This window comes from Mesoplodon densirostris, chromosome 13 (assembly GCF_025265405.1).
Source record: "Mesoplodon densirostris isolate mMesDen1 chromosome 13, mMesDen1 primary haplotype, whole genome shotgun sequence".
NCBI lineage: Eukaryota > Metazoa > Chordata > Mammalia > Artiodactyla > Ziphiidae > Mesoplodon > Mesoplodon densirostris.
The window spans coordinates 89,943,669-89,967,689 of NC_082673.1; the positions used below are offsets into that span (position 1 = coordinate 89,943,669).

Here is a 24,021-nt window from a genome sequence, read left to right on the forward strand (position 1 = left end):
CCAGTATGTCATTTTGACGTACGATCCTTTGTCTCAAAAATGTACAGACTATACCTTCGACTTCTAACAGGAGGAAGAGCTCTCAGAGCTTTCTGAGAATCTGCTTCCCAGGTGATAATCCTCAGTTTGGCTCGAATAAAATCCCTTTTTTTCTTCTTGATAGATAATTGAATTTTCGTCGACAACCGTTGGCTCTACAAATTAGATCCCCAATCCTACCCTACTTCTACCACCTCCACTGTAGTCTAACCCACCGTCCGCCTCCATCCCCGTTACAGCTTCCTAACTGCACTCTCTGCCCGCCTCCGTTCTCACCCCTCTCTGGTCTATTTACACACGGCAACCTGAGTACTGCTTGTAAAACTTAAGTGGGACCACCTTACTCTTCCCCAGGCCTCCCAACTCTCTGGGAAAGAATTCCATGACGTACAAGGCCCTATCTGGTCTGGCCCATGGCTACTTCTCAACATTCTTCTCCTAGCTCATTTCGCCTTAGCCACACTGGTATCCAATTCATCACCTGCAATCACCTTCTACTCTACAATCTCTTTGCTTCCACCCTTACAACCTCCCTATCCTCACGACTCCCCTCTGGTCTATTCACACTCAGCAGCCAGAGGGATCTTTCGAAAACTTAAGACACAGCCCATCATCCCTCTGATACTTCCCATTTTTCTTAGAATAAAATCCAGCAGGACCTAGTCCCTGGCTACCTCTCAGACTTCGCCTAGCACACCTGGTCCACACAGTGGTCATTTTGAGCTTCCTGAAAGGCCTTTGCCTGTCGCTCCTTTCCCCGGCAAAGCGCTTTCTCATAAACAGGGCTGTTTTCTCTCTTCGCTGCCCAGCCTTCTCCTTTACTGCCCCGGTTTCTATCTTCTTAAACTGCTTTGTTTTCCTTCATGGTACTTCTCAGCATCACACAGGTAGAACCCCCACCGACGGTCTCCCCCGACCCCCTCCCCGCCGTATCTGCTGGCCGCCCTTCCGCTCCGTCTGCACAGCCTCGGGGGCGCGCGGCATCACGGGGCTTGTAGTCCGTCCCGCGGCCGCGCCTCCCGACACTACAACTCCCACGGGGCAGCGGGACGCCGCTCCCGCACCGACCGTGTAGGCCGGCCACCTCGCGGCGGTTAGGGGCTGCCGCCGCGGGGGCGGGGCGCAGAGATGGCGGACGTGGTCGTGGGCAAGGAGAAGTGCGGCGAGCAGCGGCTGGTGTCGCTGCCCCTGTCCCGCATCCGGGTCATCATGAAGAGCTCCCCTGAGGTGTCCAGCATCAACCAGGAGGCGCTGGTGCTCACGGCCAAGGCCACGGTGAGGCGGGCAGCGCGGGGAGGAGGAGCTTGGGGCGGTGGGGGCCACCCGGAACCATCGCACCCCGCCGGGCCCCGCCGAGCTGCCCAGTCCCCTTCGCGTGCGCGCGCGCGTCCTTTTGAGAGCCGCCTCACTGCCCTCCCACGCCGCGCGCGCCCCAGCTCCCGCGCGCGCTCTTCGCCCCGCCCATCCGGCGCCTCGCGCGCCCGTCTCCCCGCCCACTCCGCTCCTGCCCTCCCTCGCGTGCCCGTCTCCCCGCCCACTCCGCTCCCGCCCTCCCTCGCGCGCTGGTCGCCACGCCCACTCCGCTCCCGCCCTTCCTCGCGCGGGTTTGGCCTGGGCGGTGGCTTGGAGGCGCGCGGGCCTTCTTTGGTGCCTCCTCCTCCTCCTCCTCCTCCTCCAGTCACCGTACTCCGGGCCCCAAAGCCTCTCCTTTTGTCGCTTCCGGGCTGTTTCGCGGCTTTGGGCCCCAGCTCCTCAAAACTGTTCATTGAGAGGGCCGGCGGCTCCCTCAGGAGGTACGGCCCGGCCCAGCCGCTCGCTCACCCTCTCCCAGTCTCCTGGGCCAGAATTGAAGTAATTTCGGGGGCCTCAGTTTTAGCCCCCTCCTAGGTCCAGATAGATGATTTTGTCTCTTAATTTGGTCTAGGTAGGCCAGACCTTCCTGTTCTTACCCTGGGCCAGGTTTCTGCTGCAGAGTCTCCCTCACTTGCTTTAACTTCCCTTCGAGTCTGTTTCCCAGGCTGGCTAGTTCGGTAGACGGCGTCCGGTGCGGTGCGTTGGTCAGAGCTAAGGGAGGCGGGGAATCACATGGTCTGGGGATAGCTGTACAGTTTCGTTCTTTAGGTCTTAAGGAATTAAGAGATTTGCAGGCACTTCTTTAATACCTTCTTGACTAACTTAGATGGAATTATAGTAAAACAGAGGGGCTCAGCTCAGATGGGCTGCCCTCGGAAAGGTGTCCGGGCAGAATGGCAAGCTGACCATTTTTTACCTTCAAGCTAGTGACTGTTACAGTTGTAGGCGGACCACCTTAGACACAGTGTAGTCAAATACAAGACTAAAAGTCTGTTCCTAGCATAGAATTTTTGGATGGTCTCTTGCCCCCCTTTCTAACTGTAGCGATTGGGCATTAAACAAACACGATTCCTTGTTGTATGGCTTTTAAATATGTTTCGTAAGTTAGAAATCTAAAATAAACTTCCGGGAAATTCCTGCTGCCCTGCCAATTTTAATTCAGCCTTGCTTTCTTTCCGACCTCGTATGTCTCCTTTCTCCAGTGATTTTCTGCAATTCGATGAACCAAGATAATCTGAAATCATCTAAGCTTAATGTAATTAAAAAGTAAGGTCTGTGGTAAATTTTCAAAGCACACCTTTCATCTTAACTTTCTCATTTTCTTTCAGGAACTCTTTGTTCAATATCTCGCCACCTATTCCTACAGACATGGCAGTGGAAAAGAAAAGAAAGCACTCACTTACAGTGATTTATCAGATACCGCAGAGGAATCGGAAACGTTTCAGTTTCTTGCAGGTACTTAGCCTTTGAAACATTCTGGTTAAAAAACAGCTTTTTCCCTGCTCTTTTTCTGCTTTCACTGAAAATGACATTTTGCTGCTTTCTCCAGGTGTCAGAGTTTACCTGGCTTGGGGCGAGAGTTTTAGTTTTGTTTAGTGGAGCATGTTTGTAATGCAGCTCACCTAGAGTAGGAATTAAGTTGGCACCTGCACGGGGCTGTCTGGGGGGATGTGGGAGCTGGGCAGCCCACCCCCTCAGACTCGTCCTTACTTGGCTGGGGAAGCAGAAACCCGTAGTTGTTGCTGTGGAACAGGCTGTGTGCACCACAGCTAAAAAAGAGCGTCCGGTGACCCTTGGGGCCAGCCGCTGTGTCAGGTGGGTCCGGCAGGGCCGCTCCTAGTGGGTGCCAGGACAGAGCAGAGTGTGGTTTGCAGGCACTGGAATAGATACAGGTGTTGAGCCTTCGTCCAGAGGCAGTGCTGGTTTCCTGCTATGTAGTCTGAATTTTGACTTGTCTTGGAACCTGTTTCAGAGGTCAGAGCAGGAACTAGCACGTTTGAAATTTGCATTGCTGACGTTAGCTTTATGTTTTTAAGATATATTACCAAAGAAGATTTTAGCTAGTAAATATCTGAAAGCACTTAAAGAGAAGAGGGAAGAAGAGGAGGAGGAGGAGGAGGATGACAACAACGATGAGAGTGATGACGATGAAGCGGAATCCTAAACCAAAAAAAGTGCTTTAGAGATCAGCCTGGTGAGGACCCTCATGGATCAGCACCTTTGCTCTGGAGCAGGCATTAGTCTGTTCACTCTTCAGAGACTTCACGTATATTATGTTCTTTCCTGGCTGAGACCAAGCATAATGTACCTCTGCCATAAATAGCCAAAAGGAAAGGAACCCAGACAGCAGCTTCTCTTCCCCAGGCCCACACTGCAGCTGGAGTGGGAGAGGACCAAGAAAGGGCTGCGTACCGTGAGCCACAGCCGGTCTGCAGCTGTAAGCTATAGAGGCAAAGACAACTTTGCTTAACTTTCTAGTTTACAGATAGATTTTGAAGAACTTCTAAATATCAGTGTGTAAATTCACATATGTATATTTTGAAATGCGTTCTTGTGAACAGCTAGATCCTGTTTTAGCTAAATGTGTAGTCTCTGGGTAGTATGTTACATTTGAATTTTCGTATTTGAAGAAAATTTCTGGCTTTGTGTATGTCCAAATACTGAATTTTTTTTTTAACTGTAAAGAAATAAATTTTTTTTTAAAAGCTGTTTATATATTTTTATAGTGAAATGTTTTATGGAACTAGTTTTAGAACCCTCTATTATTCTAATGCCCTGCTTATTATCTGGAAACATTTGTGAAATTTAAAAATGAGTACTTTCTTCTTTTTATTTTTCCTTTTTATTGGCGGCGCCGTGAGGCATGTGGGATCTTAGCTCCCCGACCAGGGATCGAACCCGCGCTCCCTGCAGTGGAAGCGCAGAGTCTTAACCACTGGACCACCGGGGAGGTCCAAAAATGAGCACTTTCTAATACTTTTATTCCTGGAGAAAAATTTCAAGTCAAATCATTAGATCAAATACAGTAAGAAATATTACCTCTGCATAAGCACGTTTTTCTTAAAAAATTATGAAGCATTTTGTATACTGAAGATCACTCTCATTTTACTGTTCCTTTCTTTACACCCATAGTAATTGTTTTTACTGTCCACAAGAGAAAACCATAAGCCCTATTTTTTTTCACATAGGGTAAATTTTGGCTTTTGCCTTTTTTTTTTTCCAATTGAGTTCGAATTTTCATCCAGTAAAATCACCCTTTAATGTCCATTCTGTTGGTTGTGTAAGCAATCAATATATAGAATAGTTCCATCACCCCAAATATTCATCTGTATACCCTTGGAGTTAGTTCCTTCCCTTATCCCCAGGCAACCACTCACTGATGTTTTCTGTCCCTCTTGTTTTTAAAATTTATTTTAAACTATGTTAAAGTCCACTTTTTGGTGTACAGTTCTGAGTTCTGACAGACGCAGAGTCGTGTAACCACCACCACAGTTAAGATAAAACCGTTCTGTCGCCTGCCCCCAATTCCCTCGTGGTCAGACTCCTTCCTACCCTTTACCTTGGCAGCCACCGATCTAGCTATTCTCTGCCCCCGGAGGAGGAGTCAGCAGACTTTTTCTGGAAAGGGCCATGTGGAAAATATTTGAAGTTTTATGGGCTACATAATCTCTGTCACAACTAGTCAACTCTGCTGTTGTAGTTCAAAAGCAGCCACAGTCAACACATACAGGAATGAGCGTGGCTGTACCTCAAAAAAACTTTATTTCTGGACACTGAAATTTAAATTTTAAATAATTTTCATGTGTCATGAAATCTTTTGCCTTTTTTTCAACCGTTTCAGAATGTAAAAGCCATTGTTAGCTTATAGGCCATACAGAAACACAGCAGGCCACATTTGACCCACAGACCACGGTTTGCCTACCCATCTTTCCAAAGCGTCATGTAAGTGGAATCACATAGTAGTAGCCTTTGAATCTTTTTTATATTTAGCATAGTGCATTTGAGATTCATCCATGTTGTTGCAGGTATCAGCAGTCTGTTCTTTTTTATTGCTGAGTAGCATTCCTTTGTATGGATATACCATTTGTTTATCCATTCCACAGGTGAATGGATAATTCCCAATTTGGGTTGTTTCCTGTTTTTTCTTTTTCTCTTTCCTTTTAAAAATCTCAAAAATTTTTCTTGTTTCCGTTTTTGATGATTACAGATAAAGCTCTATAAGCCTTTGGTACAGGTTTTGTGTGACCATACGACTTCATTTCACTTCAGTGGAATTGCATATTTCATTTTACCAGAAACCACCAAACTGTGTTCTAAAGTGTCTGTACTATTTTGCATTCCCACCAGCAGTGAACCAGAGCTTCAGCTGCTCTGCATCCTCTGCAAAACTTGGTATCAGGTTTTTTTGCTTTAATTTTAGCCATTTTAGTGGGTGTTGGTTTTAATTTGCATTTTTCTAATGACAAATAATGTTGAACATCTTTTCATTTGCTTGTTTACTGTCTATATATTTTATTTGAACTGTCCAAATCTTTTGCTCATCTTTTTACTGGGTTATTTTCTTTTTGTTGGGGTTTCAGAATTTTTTATGTTCTGAATACAAGTCCTTTGCTAGATTTTGTGATTTGCACATATTTTCTACCTGCCTGTGGCTTGTCTTTTCATCTCTTAACAGCATTGTTCAAAGAACAGAAATTATTTTTTTGAGAAATTCTTAATTTTGAGGAAGTCCATTTTATCACTTTTTTCCTTTGGGGATCATGCTTTTCTTGTTGTATATAAAAACTTGTCACCAAACCCAGAGTCACAAAGATCTCCTGTGTCAGTATCTTTCAAATGCCGCATTGCCTTCAGTACCTCTGCCTATAGTAATGTGATGCTGTTTAAGAAATGCCCAGGAAAAATGTTTTTTGTGTGTAACCAGCTGAAACATCCTTAACCTGTCATAAGCCCTTCAGATCCAGTTATGTAGGGAGCTTGCATCCTTCTCAGTTCCTCCTTAAACCACATGCTAGTCTAGTACAGTAGCTTCCTAACTGGTTTCCTCACCATCTTTACAGCCTCTTTCCTCTTCCCATCTTGCATGCTGCTATCAGATTATCAAAACAATTTTATGAAGATTAATCTTTTTTTCCTGGTAAGAAGCGTCAAAAACAGCTGATATTGGAGTAGCCATTAGGGGCTGAGCCTCTTCTGTGTGCATTGTGCACTTTCATCTAATCTTCACAACTTGCAAAGTATCCATATTTTACAAAGAAGAGAATGAAAGCTCAGGTTAAGGAACTAGTCCAAGGCAGACCTAGGAAGTGGTGGAACTAGGATTCAAATCCCAGACTACACTCTTCACTGGAGCTGAAAAAACTGTGGTTTTCTCTGCACTGTCCATGGGGTCAATTCTTAACTTGGCAATCGAGGCCCTGGACACTGATCTTACTCTGCTTTGTATCCTACTGTTTTCCTACATTAACCTTCCATTCCTGCCGAGATGGGCTCCTTGTCCTCTGTGGAGCATAAAGATCCCTTGTACATCCTCTGATCAAGGAGCTGTTTTCTTTTGTGAAGTCTTTTCCTAATTCACATAACGTCACATCATCGTATGCTGTTTTTACACTTAGGTTTTCACAGTCAGATCATGACTGCTTCTGGCCATCCATTGAATGATAGTGAGATAACAGGAATGTAACAAAGTAAGGCCATATTTATTAAGTAAGGATACTGTAGGTCTCTCAGCAGTTTGTGTGTATTCTTTCCGTTTAAGCTAGCATGTCCCAGGGCCTGTGGGCACCAAGATGCTTTGTGGTTTTGGATACCAAGAGGAAGTAAGAAGTACTAGGTCCTGTATACATTAAGGGGAAAAGAAAAAAAGAGAGAACTACATCTTCATTTTATTAGGGGAAAAAAAAAGCCTGGAACAGAATACATCAGAGTGCTAAGAGTAACTGCCTCTCAGTGTTGTGATTACAGATAATTTACAGTTTCTATCTTTATGTTTATCTGAATTTTTACATTTTTCTATAATGAACACATTATCCTCTATTTTATTTATTTATTTTTGGCTGCGTTGGGTCTTTGTTGCTGCGCGCGGGCTTCCTCTAGTTGGGGTGAGCAGGGGCTACTCTTCGTTGTGGTGCACGTGCTTCTCATTGTGGTGGCGTCTCGTAGCAGAGCACGGGCTCTAGGCGCGCGGGCTTCGGTAGCTGTGGCACGCAGGCTCAGTAGTTGTGGCTCGCGGGCTCTAGAGTGCAGGCTCAGTAGTTGTGGTGCACGGGCTTGGTTGCTCCGCAGCATGTGGGATCTTCCCGAACCAGGGCTTGAACCTGTGTCCCCTGCATTGGCAGGCGGATTCTTAACCACTGCGCCACCAGGGAAGCCCTATTCTTTTCTTAAAAACATTTTCCGTAAAAATCAGAAAATAGCTTTGGCTGTTTCAAAACAACAACAACAAAAAAAACCGAAAACTTTGGCCTGCTTTAGCAACAATGTGCATCCTAGGGATTTTCAGCTACTTTTTTGGTTTTCTTAACCCAACCCTCCTTTCCTTTCCCAACACCACATATTCTTTCAGTACAGACAGAAGTCAACCACCACCCAGAGGGAGGTCACCAGGCCCAGAACCCCAGATACGGTCAGCTTTGATTCCCACACAACATGGAGCTCAGGGCTTTGCACTTGATTGGGGTTTAGCTGAATGGCTTTTTTCTTCTTCTTTTCTCGTGGCTGCTAGAGTAGGAGCACCTAGCTCATCCTAGGTACCACACTTGTTCTTCAATTCATTCCTGATGCTTTTATCCCCAGACCCCAAATTCTCAGGGGCCCAACATGGAATAAGGCTCTAGACTTCTATCACCAAAGGTGTGCTTCCACCTCAGAAGCCTGGAATCTTAACCCACATGGAAGGAAGTCCCCAAATAAATATGTGAGGAAACAGAAGATCTTTGGGCGAGGCAGCTGTAAATACGAGGAATTTTATTTTGTTTTTTGCTGACATACTATGAGGCAAAACAAAATTGACACCATACAAAATAACCTTATAAAATATCATTCACATCATATTGTATCCGATTTACAGCATTCTGTGCATGTTAAGGGTTATGTAAGGAGGTGAAAAAAACACTATGCCAAACTTTTTAGTATTAGTTTATATACACACAGTAAGAAACAAAACAAGTAACTGTTAGGTTTTCCATGAATTTATTGCAAAAATAGTGCAAACTACTTAACCTAGTAAGCTGTAAAACAAACTCTAAAGGACCCAGCTAAGCTTAAACACGACAATAGATGCTCAGTGTCTCAGCCTTGAGCTTTCTTCACCAGTTTAATCTTTGTCAATCAAGACCACTCCCCGTCTGTTCAGTTTGGGGTGAGTGCTGGGGAATAGAGAAGTGTGAAGACCGGCTCTTCAGAGCCCAGATGGATCCGGCTGCCTAGTGCCAGCAATACCTTTAGGATCATGCTACTTACTCAATGGCGATTTCGTGAGGTCTGTGTTGAAAACATTAAGATGCTATGACGTTTAAGTCTGACCTTAGAAATAAGTCGTCCAACCTCTTGATGATATGGAGAAAAGAATTAAGAAAGCAGCATGAACAGAAAGGATTGGGAACATTATTGTCTGCTTATAAACATGGTATCCTTTTTCTCAGGTGTATTTGGGTAAAGTATTAATCTCCTGGTGGGCAACCTTTGAACCAGATATTGCAGTACACAAAAAAAAAAAAAAAAAAAAAAAAAGATACTGTATCCCTACAAGAGTAACTTTAAAATCTCTTTTAACAGTCTACTGGGGTCCAAAAAGCATATATCTAAACAAAATCATAAGAGCAGAACAAAATGCTACGTATAAAAGCTAAAGAAACAAAATGCAGCATATTCAGGTTCTTTTTCTTGAGGTACCTATATAAATTTAATCACCTGCCCCAAAGTACTCTTGTTAGGTAAAAAACAAAATGCTTACTGGTGAGCCAATTGTAGGGCATTTATTATTATTGAGAAAGTGCAACAACGCTGATCTTTACATGCAGCATACTAAAGGATGATTTACTCTTTACAAAATATAGCTTAAGTATTGACCTGATGGAATTTAAAAAATTAAAAACATTTAACTAGAATCATCCCAATTTTTTTGAGATCCTGAAGCGAAAAGCCTCCCAAATCAACTTTCAGAGTTATGCCACTAAGGAATGTTGGTTTTCTTGTAAAATTCAGAGATCTCTTTAAAATAGTAAAACTATATATTACAGGAAAGATCCCTAATTTTTATTTCTTATTGGTATAAAATCAAATTCTTAAGACTCCAAAATATTGTTTTACCTCCAAAGAATTAAGTTAAAAAAGATTGCCATAGTAGGAAAAGTCTAGACTTGTAAACTGCCAAATATAAAAGCATGGAAAGTCATCGATCTGTCCGATTTTCTCACCTGCCAGAAAGCTTTCCTAACTTACAAAAACCCTGGGGCTGCTGCTGTAGGCAGCACCCCTCCCCTCCCCCCCCTCCACGGCCAGTGGCCCTCCCTTCCTCTGTCGATGGTCACCAACACCCACACCAGGAGGGTGGGAGAGATGAAATCAACAATAGTCCATTCGCTGCTTATGAAATAAACTTATAAAATACGCCAGAGGAAGGCCGGGAGGGCACGTGTGGTAAAAAAGCAATGACAAGAGTGTTTGTGAGTTGTTTTTGGTCGCCCCTTCATTGGCACAGAAAATGAAGTGATAGCTACAAATATATGCGTAGAAGAGTTTGGAATTTGCTTGTAAAATGTCAAATTTGCTCTTGGACATAATTCTATGTTTCTTTTCACAAGAGGGCAGTTGGGATTCCAGTATACGTTAGTGTTTAGTTGGCTGGGGTGATCTATCAAATTCCACGGCCAATTGGGCTTTTTCTCCCCATGTACAATATAAAATATTTAACTTCATACTGATTTTTTTCAATGCATTAGGATTCAACACAAAAGGCACAAAATAAATAGATATTATTAAATAAACAGAAATTATGATTTCAAGCTTTGTGTGGAGTTATATTTCACTGTTTTGTTACTTTTTCCAATTTAATTTGACAGACTTAGTAAATAGCACCCAACTGTTTAACTGAGGTAGATCCACATTGTAAAGAAAGCTGGGTCCCCTCCATTTTATGTCTAAATTTAAGATGCTTTTACAAAAACAAAAATCCATTTAATCATATGCAGAAGCAATGACAGGTGGCACTACCTGAAGAAAGCTTAGAACATGAGCAGGTTTGCAAAGAAGATTTATGCCTAAATCATACTCTTCATCAGCCATAAATACATCTCAGACTGGAGGGAAAAAAAAAAATCAAACATTTAAAAATAACCCTGAAAAAGTCTCAAGACTTTTAGAACAGGTCTTTTTGACTGACTGCCACAGAAATGCACAATGGTCCATTTTCATCAAGCAATGGCAACAGCCAAGCCAGACCAGAAACACAGAGAGAGAGAGAGAGAGAGAGAGAGAGAGAGAGAGAGAGAGACAGAGAGACAGAGAGACAGATCTGTATCACTGAAAGTTTCCCTTTATAACTCCGGAGAAAAGACTTGTTGAATTATGATATAGCATCTTGATCTGAACAGTTTAAACTCATTCTGCCTAATATTTTTGCATACTGTGAAACTTACAAATTTAACATCTGATTAAGGCTTAATTTAAAGTGGCATTACCACCTACCATCATGCAAGCATTGGACATCCTCAAAACACACAGAATGGTATTAAACTAAAGACAAGGACAGGAAGCCTCAGATTTGTATTTAGCAGGTACTATAATTTTATATTTAATTTTACAATTCATGTAAGCAAATGAAAAGTTATACAGAGAGGCCAATGTATATAAATACTAGTTTATACAGGAACTGTCAATGTACACAACAGCACTGCACGGTTTCTATATTGCAAGCACAAGACATCGTCACGTAGACCCACCGCACAGGTAAACGAGTCCGCAGACAGTACGCACAGTACCACCTGAAACGAGGCCCTTTAGCTGCTCAGCTTCTTAGAAAACAGTAAACTTTAAATGGTCATAATACATTTTGATTCAAAATGTCTTTTAAAATTTTTTTTGTGGGAGAAAATTAAGAAGGGGCAAGATCTACCTATGGAACTTTTGAATTCATTTTTGTTTTTTTCAATTATTTTATAAAAATAAAATAAAACTAGAAAAGTCGATAAAACTCAGGGTTAAAACCCCTCAATACATATTAGGTAAGTAATCTGAAGTGTACCAGAGGTAAGAAAAAATCTGGATTTAGACACTACATTCTTGTATTTAATGAATAATTAGCCACTTTGCTGCACAGAAACTTACAATTATTCCCTTAAAACTTTTTAAAAAGTAAAAACTCACTTGCCGCTACAGTTACAAAACATGAATTTATACCTTCAACAACTACATGTAAAATCCACTATCAAACTCAGGAGGTGAATTTCAGTTCAGTGCTAAACCACGGACTTCCAGGATTTTAGTCGCGTGTCTACTTGGCGTTGAAGAGGAGCCCACGTCATCGCTGTGTCACGGCCCCCAAAGCCACCCGCAGCCCCCCCCGCCCCGGCGCCTGGTGCCTCTGCCTTTCAGAACAGAGGGTAGGGGGAGACGGAAGGGCCAAGAGCTGCCACCTTGAAGGCTTTTCTAGACAGTTTAAAATAAGTAACATTGGGTTATTTCCCCCGCTTAAAACCATCCACTGACAGAGAAGGGTGGCTTTTAACTAGACCGTCGGCCAAGAGAACTGCTCAACTCAATACCTGGCTTGGAAAAGTCAGAGCTAAAACCTGCATCTTCGAGATGTCAAAACCCGAGTCCTGGGCCTCCCTGGTGGCGCAAGTGGTTAAGAGTCCGCCTGCCGATGCAGGGGATACGGGTTCGTGCCCCGGTCTGGGAGGATCCCATATGCCGCGGAGCGGCTGGGCCCGTGAGCCATGGCCGCTGGGCCTGCGCATCCGGAGCCTGTGCTCCGCAACGGGAGAGGCCACAACAGTGAGAGGCCCACATACCGCAAAAAGAAAAAAAAAAAAAAAAAAAACCCGAGTCCTACGTGCACAGCTCCAGGTGACGCCACTCCCAAGGAAGCAGTTTCCCAGCACGTCACAAAACAACAACAACGCGGGGCACTCCAACAACTGAAATAGCACCTGACATCTGAGGACTTCCCACGCATTTTACAAAGACACGACTCCAATTCCAATTCCTTTTTGAAAACAATCTAGTTCCATTACACTCAACATTCTCATTGAGTGACCTTGAGAACAAAACCCCCAGGTTTGCCCGTGGTCACGGTCAGCACCCGACTAGGAGGGGGGTCCTGTGGACAGACGTGCTCAGGGCCTGGGAGGAGCCACGCGGCCAGAACCCAGCGATTTCCCACAGGAGCCAGTGCCCAGGAGCCGAGGGGCGGCGCGGCTTCCATGAGCGTGCGCCAGGCCAGGCTTCCTTCCCAACAACGCAGCCCCACCGTGGTTTCGAAAGGACACTGAGGACTGGACTTGAAAGGCACGGAGGCTGAGACGGGGTCTCCAGAACACTGGGGTCTCCAGTCTGGCACCCCTGGCCTCTGGAGACCAGGGGAGGCCTGGGCACCGCCTGCCTCCTGGGTCAGAGGGGCTGCCCTCTCCCACCCCCCAGCATCGTTCCCAGCATCTCCAGAGTCCAGAGGAGCCCTGGGCCCCCCAGTTCCGTCCAGCGGGGCCGGGCAGCCCATCCGCATCGCACCCCCCAGCCTGGTCGGTGGTGGTGGGCGGCGAGGGAGCACATTCCTAGCATCAACTCATGGTTCTGAGGACCTTGAAGATTCCAGAAGTACCGAATGAGATTGGCCTGAACATCGAGCTCCTGGAGACACTTCGGGGGGGAGGGGGGGTCAATATTTGGTGTTGTAGCTTTAACTCTGAACTACTTGAGGCCAAGGAAGTTGTAACTAGGAGATCATTCAGCCTCCTCCAACCGCCTAAAGAAGGGGGGTGAGGTGAGGACCCAAGCCTTTAGTCACACCACCAAGGGCGTTTAAAGATCTAACACACCTGAATTTTTCACATCAACCAATAAGACAGAAAAGTGTTAACAAAAGCACCAGTAATCTTCAGTTCCCTCATCTTTAATGATCTTTCATGAACGCAAAGATGCCGGGGGAGGCCCACGTCGGGACGCTGGGGACATGAGTGCAGAAAGCAGGTGGGAGATCTGAGTCGACGGCTGACATCACTAAAGCAAGGAGCCGGCCACTGCGCGGCCGCCCCTGAAAAGCCCTGTATGGGTTTCTAGCTGAAAACGAGGCCACTTCAGTGGAGCCCAGCAGCCCCAGAAGCAGGTCAGCAGACGTAGCGGACACTCCCCAGTGTCCACGCTTCTCGGGGTGGTCTGTGTCTATAGGACAGCACGACGGCAGAATTACACATTCTTAGACTGCAACGGACACTTGGCGCTTTCGGAATTAAAGCGCAGCATGCAGCGTTGAAGGCAAGGACTTCCTCGTAACGGTGCACCTGGAACCTCTCTGGGCCAAAGTCAAGGTCTGATGAGCGTCCAGAAGAGAGCGGAGCCGCCTCCTCACACCCAGATGCCTGCAACTGCAACACCGCCCAACTGTCCCTCCAGAACTCAGGAGCAAACCAGCGCAAGTGATCGGGAGCAAATGCTCACCTTCTGAAGACGAGAGAACACGAGGAACCTAAAGAAAAGACGCGAAGGAGCAGGGGGGCGACACTGACCAACCCACAGCAGCGTGTGGGCAGATGAGATTTCTGACAGCCAAGTGGTTCATGACACGTGATGCCGAGCTCTCCCAGGCCAGCCTTCCCGCAGAGGCCGGCATCCTGGTCCAGGGCGCCAGCAGCAGGAACCCCGACTTCAAGACGCTGCCGCCCTGGACCCTGTGCTCCTTTCAAGCAAAGGGCCTTGGATTTGAACAGAACATTTTGCTTTCAAACCTTAGCTCACTTTAAAGTATAGAGTGATTAGTAATTCAAGGTTCCCAAGTCAAAGGTCAATGACATCTGCACTGCATTTTGAAACCATGCAGCTACTGAAGTACTATTTGCACAAGAGTCGGTGTTTAAGCACCTTTGTGATTTTACAGAGTGTACAAAAAGGGAGAAGAGAGTAGAAGGAGACACTTTCAACCCATTCATAAGTAAATCAGAAAAAAAAAAGTGCTTTCTTATGTCAAATAGGAAAGTGAAAAGCCAGGACAGTGGATCGCTTCCAGGTCCCACCACACACGGCCCTGCACCTGAGGACGGTGCAGAAAGGCCCTTGCGTTTCCTTCCTGCTGGCCACTGAGAGTCCTAACATCTCGGAGCCGGGCAGCCCTGAGGAGTCCCTGGTCCACCCTGGACACCCAGAGAGGGAGGAGGGGACTGCCCGTGGGTCACAGTATGGCACACAAATTTTCAAGCCAGAACTGAACAGAGAGATGTTCACAATTCAGTTGATTCAGGCAACATTTTGGCTATTTTCAGTGTGGACAGCTACACTTAAAAGCAAACATGAATCTATTGAGAATTCAGAGGTAGCCTTTATCTGCATTTATTTATTTATTTTTAAACTAAAAGGTATTAGAAACCACCTTCTGTAGTGATATGGCTAAGCCAATACATTCACTTTAGACGATAAAATGGCAAAACATCCAAAAAAGCACTAAGTGAGGGCACCGAGATGGCATCAACGTGACATGAACACACACTCAGATGACTGGTTTGGGTTTAAAAGCTCCTTTGTGTGTCTGATACTGTGTAACCTGATCACAAACCGCATTACACACTGTGGACTGGAGCACGTACTTCTCATCTGGCCAAATCATGAGGCCTAGAGGAACAGCACTGCGTTTCAGGTCTGCCTGGCATCTATGGGTTGAGCCACAAATGACGGTTCTGACATGACAGCGACCTCATGGCTTTAAAATGACGGGTGACCAAAGAGAAGCAAGGGAGGCCCTGACTCTCTAGTAACATTGGCCGTTCAGATGCTTCCTATCCAAGCTGTCAAATGCTGGAGGGAGTCATGGCAAATAACGAGGAATTAAACAGACCAGAAGTATTCAAAGGATTTACAATTAATCCTCTTAGAATTAAATCTCAGACCGCAAGGAGAGAGCACACTCTTCCAATACACTGCAAACTTCCTTCCAGAAAAAGACAGCAACGAGGCTCATCTGTCCTTCATGAATGGTCAACACACACACGTACACGTGGCTGTAGAGGGGGAAGTGCAGCGGCCAGCCCACACGGCTCTAACACGTAACACTGAAAAACGTGGCAGGATCACGAAAACAAAGCAACGCATTGTATTACATCATTTCTGCTATCCTAAATCTATTTACAGTCATTTCAAACAAGTACAGCAGATGCAAAGTTGGACATAATAAAAAGGAAGCTGTCAAAAAATCAGTGCAATTATTTCGAGTTGAAAATTTTCCTTACAAAAAAAGTCAGCATGTGTGTGTAACACGGACAGCCCTATTACAAAGTCACACGTGCACTGTGTCTACACTGAGAAACGTCACAGCAGCCGAAACTGCTGGCACGGCAGCTAGAGAGAATATTCTTGGTTACTTTGGGGGAGGGCTTAAAATACAAAGTATTTGCATTCTGAAAGTGAGGCGTATGAACACTGAGGAAGTTTCTATTCACTGTACATTCCTTTTCTCATGAGCGTGAGAGATGAGTTAAAGAGAGGTCACAGGGAAATTTCTATGGCTTGTCTGGGCCACTGGGATTGTCCACTGTCTGGATTATGTCAACTTCTAAAGCTCCTCCTAATGGAACTGCCTTAGGTGTAGGAAAATGCCCATGAAAAATCCTTTGAACTGCCCAACAGATCAAAGTCCCACTCAAGGACTCCATCCAGATCCTGACGGGTGGCTCCATGAAACAGCCTAGTGCTTCCATGATGCCAAGCAACCAAGAGAAGCCGTCCCAGCCTCCAGAGGCCTCCTCGAGACAGTCTGGTGTCCCAACTGCACAACGCTTGGCTGGTCTACCCTTAACATATTGTATCAAATATATAATCTGACTGAAAAACTGCCTTGTAAAAATAAAATTTAAGTCACTCTGCAGATCAATGTTAAATTACATTGCTGCATATATAAGAAAAGCAATTCATCCAGAAAAATTACATTTGTGGCTTTCAAAAATAAATCATCCAGCAAACTTGAAGGTAAACATTAGGTAATTTATAAAAGTTGGGGAAAATCATTTCTATCATATTCATCAGGTACCACATGCACTGGAATATCCATATCAGCCAAATCAAACCAGAGCAGAAAGGAAAAAATAAATAGCAACATTTGCATTTAACAACAATAAAAATAACATACAATATAACATCGATACCCACCCGCCCACAACCCTGCTGTAGGAATTGAACTTAAACTGTCTCTTCTAATGAGCACACGCTGGGGTAAACATCACAACAGCACTGCTTACGGCCAAACTCACACAGCGCGGAAATCACTCCACTTCCAACAAGTCCCTCCTGGGGAAGCCAGCGCAGTGGCCAGGGATCGCTCGTGGTTCTAGAGTGCAAACATTCATGCACGGGAGTGTGAGAACACTACCAAAAAGCAACACAATCTTGAAAAGAAAAAGCAGACCCTAAAATGTAGTATCAAGTGTATATGTGAAGTCTTCTCAAAACAGAAAACCAAAACCAAAATAAAACAACCCCTTTCTAAAAGTATAGGTATGCCCAGTTTTACAACATTTATCTGAACTAGGAACATCTGAGCTTATTATAATAAGTACACAAACAGCAGGATGGGATCTCAGCAGGGCCAAAGGGCTCTCCTACAAAACGGCGACTTGAAGCAGCTCCCCCGGGTTTCTTTCATCACTTAGCTATTAGGGTGAGAGCTTGTCGAACGTAATAGGAAGTGGTGAAGGGGTGGGAATATGTTAACTCTTCTTACGGTGAATATTTTAAAATATACTAGGAAGAGTACCAGGATAACGATCTAATTGGGAGACCTCTTCTGAAGAGATAAATCCCAGTTTTTCTTTGAAATGAATTCAGATTTCTACTTCATAATTTTCACATTCAGTTTGCTTAAAGCAAGGCACACCTTACTTAGTGGGGTCGGGCAAAGCCGGCGAGTGGACACCTCTGCAATTTGCACAGCCCCGCACAGGCCTCAGGAAACCTGTCAAATGCAGGCAGAGGCCGGAGGTGCCCGGAGCCCCTCTCGGGCGGCCACGAGGTTGCCCTGGGCAGGCGTGACCCACACAGAACGGGCAGGACCCCTCTTGGCTTCCACGTGAACAGGGCTTGGGCTTATTCTACTGCACCTTGAGGTTTTACGCTGTCTCAAAATTTATCCTAATAATGGGGGGGGATGGGTAGAAATTTGGGAAAACAGTTCTTTACCTGAGAAATTGTAACGACAGCCATTTGAATTCTGAACCATCAGACATGTACAAAGGTATGCCGCTAACCCAGCTGGAGACGTTTGGTTTATGAATGCTTTTAAGTAGTAAAAGTTTTATAAAACAAGCACAGGGCTGTAACAAGTACCTTTCTCAAAGTACTTTGGCCCTCCCGAAAGAGAACTTTTCCTTCAAAACGATTTTTTAAAAATTCAGGTCTCATTTTCTGCCAGCCTGTGATCCTGCCCAGTGTATTTGCTTAGAAAACGTTTCCCTGCATTGCTGGGGAGTCCCTCCCTGCCGGGCCCTCAGTGCTTGAGGGAGCACACTCTCCAGAAGGCTCTAGATCAGAGGTTCTCGGACCCCAGGCAGCCCTGGACCCCCAGCTGATGGTGTAAAACGCAGATGCCCAGCCGCCACCCCAGAGGCCGCAGCAAGCACAGGAGCCACAGCGTTTTTACGGCCAGTGCCCTGACCACCGCCCCGACCACCGCCCCGACCACCGCGATCCTGGTGCAAGTGGTAGAAACATACCTTCGAGACACACGGTTCTAGAGGATCCCAAAAATGACTGAAAACTACCCTAAGTTCAGATTTTAAAAGTGTATTAGTGAAAAGATTCCCTCCTTAGCTTGAATGCTCCCGGTAACTTAAGCCAAGAGTGTACTGGTATCCTTCTGAATAAGAGAAAGTGCCACTTGCTAATAAAATGACAGGGAATTGCAACATTTTTAGAGCAGAGGCTTGTCATTTAAAAAGACCAAAAAAAAAAAAAAAAGATACAGCAAGAAGAGACTAATGCCATTAATAAGACACCCACATGCACACACACGCGCGCGCGCGCACACACACGCACACACACACACACCACTCTTGAGTATATATTGTCACAAATGATAGTCACCCCTTTGTCGTTGCTGCCAAAATCCAGGCCGAGTGTCCATGACAGCGCTTCCCCGCCCCCGCGGAGCCCTCACACAAGACCGAGGCGGGCTGGCACCAACCCAGCACGAGGCACCCTGGTTGGCACCCTCACTCCACCACAGCGCCAGAGGTAAATGTCAGGCCGGGATGGGAGGGCCATCAGCAGGGCCAGAGGAAACCTACAGAGCACGAAGCAGCACTAGGGAAAGGTTCATCTCCTTCCTAGAATCTCTGTACTGAATGTGGATTTGATTCTTAGAAAACCGCCTACAAGGACAAAACGCCCACTTAGCACAAACGGAGCTCTCTGCTGTCACCCCTGGCGAGCTGTCCACGGTATCATTCTTAGTGCAGTGGATTCTAGATTGGCAAACCCACGTCCGGGGCCCAGAACGCAAATCCCAGCAGAAGGGTCTGCCTCTCCTGCTGGCTTCGCCATCAGCCATCCTCCCGAGGGCTGGGCTCCTTCGCGGAACGCTGGCCTCGCATCCCGCAGAGCGCCACCACCGAGAGCCTTCTGTGTGTTTCAGTGCATAGATCCTATGACGCTTGTCTAACAAACAACACGCAGAGAGGAGTGCACGCTGATACGCAGACTCATTCCCAGGAGTGGAAGGATACATACATTCCATTTGTGCTTAATTGGCTGAGCGACACACGGGGACGAGGCGGGGAGGGGGAGTGACTGCTGGAAGCACACTCCGTCCTCCTGAGGGTCCAGGCTGCGCGGTCTACACGAGGGGGTGGGCCGCGGGCACACTGAGTCAATTGCATACTCCTGTACTTAAGCACTGAGAAACCACAAGGGTGGTCCAGGCTCCAGGCTCCAAAACACTCTTGATATGCTAAACAGATCACAAGAAGCACCCCGTAGTCAGTAAAATGAAAAACAGCATCTATCTATCACATTAATACTGCAAACCAGATATATATATTTTTCTCTTACATTAAAGACATAACAGTGAAAAAGGATTGTACTGTATTTATCACCACAGACCCGTATTCTTTAGAAACTTTGGAAAATAAATGTCACAGTCCTATAGGACAAATCTGATGATTAGACTGTCGGCATATTGTCTTTTTTCTTTTTTTAAATAAATTTTCATTAAAATGGCATTTGTCTGCCAATCCCTCTGGACCTATAAATGTTGTAAACACACACGGCCCACCTCCTGCCACCCCTCCTTCCTTCGGGCTGAGTGAAAGGCGGGCAGTGGCAGGACGAGAGACACCAGGGCGCCTCGCCTGGCCCCTGCCCTCGGATCCCGGACAGCTGGTGGGAGCCAGGTCAGGAGCACACGGGTGTCACTCTGACATAAACTTTACTGACAGCATCAGAATGTTCAAGGCTTTAAAACCACCATGTGTTTTACGTCGCTTTCGCTCTCACAGAACGTTCACAGCTAGTTTGAGCCCATCAATTTCATATAGAATCATGTGTTAAAAACAAGTAAATTGAACGACCAAATAAATTAAAAATGTTTTAAAGCCCTGAGTTCATAGACTGGTTTTAGGAGATTTTTAGGAAACATGGGACTCTATTTTAATAAGCAGCTTATAAGATTTTGGCAAACCATATTTCCTACGACAGTGGGGTCTCATACAGGTCTGCAGTTCAAAATCCAAGTTTGAAATCTGGGACGGAAGGCATTCTGGAAAATGGAGAATCTACTAAAATCAATGGCGTTTCATGTTCGATGCTGGCTGTCACGGAAGGGCTGGGCATTTGTTGGTCTGAGTGTAGCTGGTCTCATGTGAATCCAACTCGGTACACAATCGTAAACACTAAAACATGTCAAGCAAAGTACATGGTGCGCAGCGTGTCCTGATGGACCTGGACTGCCTTTGCCAACGCCTGGTGGTCTCGTCCGTTACTCTGCCCGGAGGTATGGCTTCCTTCAGCACTGTGGGGATGGGGGACAGAGAGAGAGAGAGAGAGAGAGAGAGAGAGAGAGAGAGAGAGAGAGAGAGAGAGAGGAGAGAGAGAGAGAGGAGAGAGGAGAGAGAGAGAGAGAGAGAGAGAGAGCGCAGCCTTTAACGCACCACAAGGCAGCACACTGATAGCTAAGTTAGGACCACGCACCAGCCATCTGGGGAGGCAGCCACGCAGCTAACAAATGGCGCTGAAGATGCTAGCTTTTGGGTGTCTGTGTCGGGCTCGGCTCCAGCCACTGGGACCCCACTGCTTCCCATTCCAGAAAAGCAGCTGCCAAAGCCTGTTGCAGAAACGACCCCAGCCAGGAAAGGCATGCCACTCACCTATCGTGTTCTTTATCCACCAGGTGGTACCTGGCCCGGAAGGCCACCAGGTGAGCATAGTATGCGGGCGCCGGGATGGACACGGAGCGCGTGCAGCGCACGTAGGTGTGACACAGCTGGTAGGTGAGAATCTGCAGCTCATCGGAAGAGAAACGATTGTCATCCCAAAGCACGTGATAGTGGGAAGGCCTGCTTGTTCCCTAAAAGCAGATCAGAGGGTCAGAGAGGTAAACATGCAAGAGAGAAGTCCAGAACTCACCTGCAAAAGGGTGCTGCCGAGAGAAGCTGTGCTTCCACCCACAGCAGAATCCTTCACAGGGGATACAGTGGGAGGACGCTCAGTGACAAGAAGGTATTTCTATTATCCTATCGTGTATCATTATAAACAGGCATCAGAGCCACATATTCTTTGACCCCCTACTGGTAAAATAACAGACTACACACACATTTATTTGTGTAGAGAAAACTCACAGGAAAGATATAATACAGAAATGGTTGTTTGGAGGATAATGTCATTTGTATATACTAGGTTTTCTACAATGCTTTATTTATAAAGGCAAGAAGCAATCTCTAATAAGTTACATATTAACGCCTTTAAACTGGGAGTTTGAACATATATTTATTTTGTGCAGTGTATGCAGTTTGGAATCTTTCAAAACTGAAGGAGGTGGGGTTGGTCGCCTGGCCCATGCCCCAGGCAGAGTGCCTGCCGGGGCTCAGGTGCCGGCACGGCCGCTGCACTGCTCGCCGGGGCACCACGACCCGTCAGCTAGGAGCGCGCTTGAGGGAAGGGCCTTTCTCTGGCTTCTCCCCACCCGCCTTCCCTGCCACTCAACCCAAGCCAGCCAGCAGGCCCTTCCTGACTCTCTGTCTGTGTTCAGGCTCCCGGGGACTGGTGGGCGGCAGACGCTCTTATCCTCTGATGAAGCACACATTCTGCACCCCACTTTCAGCATTTAATCGGTGGCTGTCACGGGGGCCTGCGGGCAGTGGGGTATTTTGTATCAGAGGGTGTGCCAAGGACATGGCAACCACAGCAGAGCAGGAGCCCTTGAGGCCCATTTTGTTAAAGCGCTTCAATGTCTCCAGTGCGAGATTTCCCCCATTAGAAAGTGCCTGCGCAGAAAATGGAGGGAGACACGTTTACCCCTTAAACAAACCAGAGGCCCCGGGGGGCGAGGGCTCCACCCACCAGGAGGGAAGCCAGGAAAGACAGACTGGGACGGAAGCCGGGCTGGCCTGTACAGAAAAGCGCCCGCCCGACATGGAAGCCGTCACGGGGACAGACGAGCCCGGGAAGCACCGCGGAGGCCTCCTTCCTCTCTGAGCCACGCGCCTCTTCTTCCTTCTTAACAACCTTTAAAAATGTAAACACCGCTCAGCCCTCAGGCTGCACCCTGACAGGCTGCAGGCTGGAGGCGGCCCACAGGCCAGTTTGCCAAGCCCTGTTCTAGAGCCACCACGGCGATGTGAAGGACCTGCAGGTGTATTTCCCGTGGCAGAAGTACAAAGTTTACGGTAAGCCCTCCAAGTTTAAGTTCAAATCCCTTGGGGATGGATATCTAAGTCCTCACTTATAACTTGAAACACCCAAAAGCCCCTCTGTGGTGAAGCAGGACGGGCACCCAGAGCTAAGTTCCTCCTGTGCCAAGGGGCACAGCCTCGCAGATCCTGGTGGCTCAGCTCTGACAACAGGTACGCTGGACGTGGCACTTCTGAGGTGGCAACATTCTCTCAGAATCACTCTTGGCAAGCTGTGGGTCTCTTCGCCGGGAGGGACAAGGAATGCCACATGGTGACCTTCCCCGTACACCAGTGCCCGTGCGTGGTGGGCACGCAAGGCTGACCCCGCCCCTGTCACCTCTCATACCCCATCCAGCTCGCCAAACTCCAAGCACACAGGGATGCCACTTGTCCCCGCCGGCCTGCCTGGCCTTCGCACTCATTGCTCCTTCTTCCTGGAGCTCATCTCGGCTAAAATGGGAACCCATTCCCGCCCCAGCACAGCACCCCAGTGGGTCCTCCGTCCCCAACGCCTGACGGCTCTCAGCCTCCACGGTTCACTGGTCAACCGCCTGTGTCCCCTCAGGATGGACTGGAGCCCCATCCGTGCTGTTCACCACCACATCCCCAGTGCCCACTGGAGCACCTGACACAAGGTTTGTGCTCTGCAAGTGTTTGCTGAATGTGGGTGCGACACCTCAGAGACACCAAGACCAAGACTGTGCAAAGTGGACCCTCTGTCCTTACCTGGATGCCAGCATGACTACACAGGTAGAAGTCAAACTCGGTCGGGTGGGTGATTTTCGTGTCCACGGTCGTCCCTGCTGGAATGTTTCCGCTCTTCCCCACCTTCAGCAACACAGGAGCCCATTAGACACGCCCAGGGGACAACAGGGCAAAGCAGGCAAGACGCGGTCACACTGCCTTCTGCTCTGAAGTCTTTAAATTGGCCGATACGTTTGCTCAGTGCTATGGTATTAAAATGTAACATACACTAACAGCTGAAATCGAATTAATTCCTGCTCTCTTGGGCTTCCCTGGTGGCGCAGTGGTTGAGAATCTGCCTGCTAATGCAGGGGACACGGGTTCGAGCCCTGGTCTGGGAGGATCCCACATGCCGCGGAGCAACTAGGCCCGTGAGCCACGACTACTGAGCCTGCGCGTCTGGAGCCTGTGCTCCGCAACAAGAGGCCGCGATAGTGAGAGGCCCACGCACCGCGATGAAGAGTGGCCCCCGCTTGCCGCAACTAGAGAAAGCCCTCACACAGAAATGAAGACGCAACACAGCAAAAATAAATTAATTAATTAATAAAAAAAAAAAAAAAAAAAAATTCCTGCTCTCTTTGGGCTGGGGTTATTTTTCGCCATCTCATAAAGGCCCCTGAGGGAAATGCAGAGTCTTCCCTTCACTGAAGCATCTGCGTGGGCCACCTGAAGGGTCTTCATCATTGTTGAGGCCAAGATGGAAACTGTCACCAACGTAACAAATCTAAGACCAGACGACGGACACGTGACAGCCGTCACCTGCCCACGTGCACCCGCGCACGCACACACACACACACACACACAC

At 46.9% G+C, this 24,021-nt stretch overlaps 2 protein-coding genes across 11 annotated transcripts in view; one reads left to right on the top strand and one right to left on the bottom strand.

The window, feature by feature from the left end:
• Positions 1-1,070: 1,070 nt before the first annotated feature.
• Positions 1,071-4,065, top strand: CHRAC1 (chromatin accessibility complex subunit 1). The gene is made up of 3 exons (XM_060116098.1): positions 1,071-1,314; positions 2,721-2,847; positions 3,429-4,065. The coding sequence occupies exons 1-3, from the start codon at positions 1,168-1,170 to the stop codon at positions 3,554-3,556; spliced, it is 402 nt and encodes a 133-aa protein (XP_059972081.1). The 5' UTR covers positions 1,071-1,167; the 3' UTR covers positions 3,557-4,065.
• A 4,289-nt stretch (positions 4,066-8,354) lies between these two features.
• The window catches only part of AGO2 (argonaute RISC catalytic component 2), a 108,989-nt gene continuing 93,322 nt past the window's right edge, over positions 8,355-24,021 (bottom strand). For 6 of the 10 annotated variants that reach the window (XM_060116157.1, XM_060116164.1, XM_060116153.1 and 3 more), the window contains 3 exons: positions 23,199-23,300; positions 20,949-21,148; positions 8,355-20,593 (listed from right to left, as the gene is read on the bottom strand). In XM_060116157.1, coding sequence (XP_059972140.1) covers positions 20,485-20,593; positions 20,949-21,148; positions 23,199-23,300 — 411 coding nt within the window. In that variant the 3' untranslated portion in view covers positions 8,355-20,484. Of the gene's footprint in view, positions 20,594-20,948; positions 21,149-21,207; positions 21,259-21,777; positions 22,306-23,198; positions 23,301-24,021 lie in introns of those variants that run through there. The other 4 variants (XM_060116156.1, XM_060116158.1, XM_060116159.1 and 1 more) reach the window with 4 other exon arrangements.

Excerpts from the sequence above, each read along its gene's own strand:
- CHRAC1 (XM_060116098.1), top strand. The coding sequence starts at position 1,168 with ATGGCGGACGTGGTCGTGGGCAAGGAGAAGTGCGGCGAGCAGCGGCTG. Across the intron at positions 1,315-2,720 it reads TGCTCACGGCCAAGGCCACG|GAACTCTTTGTTCAATATCT; the intron begins GTGAGGCGGGCA and ends ATTTTCTTTCAG. Across the intron at positions 2,848-3,428 it reads AACGTTTCAGTTTCTTGCAG|ATATATTACCAAAGAAGATT; the intron begins GTACTTAGCCTT and ends TATGTTTTTAAG.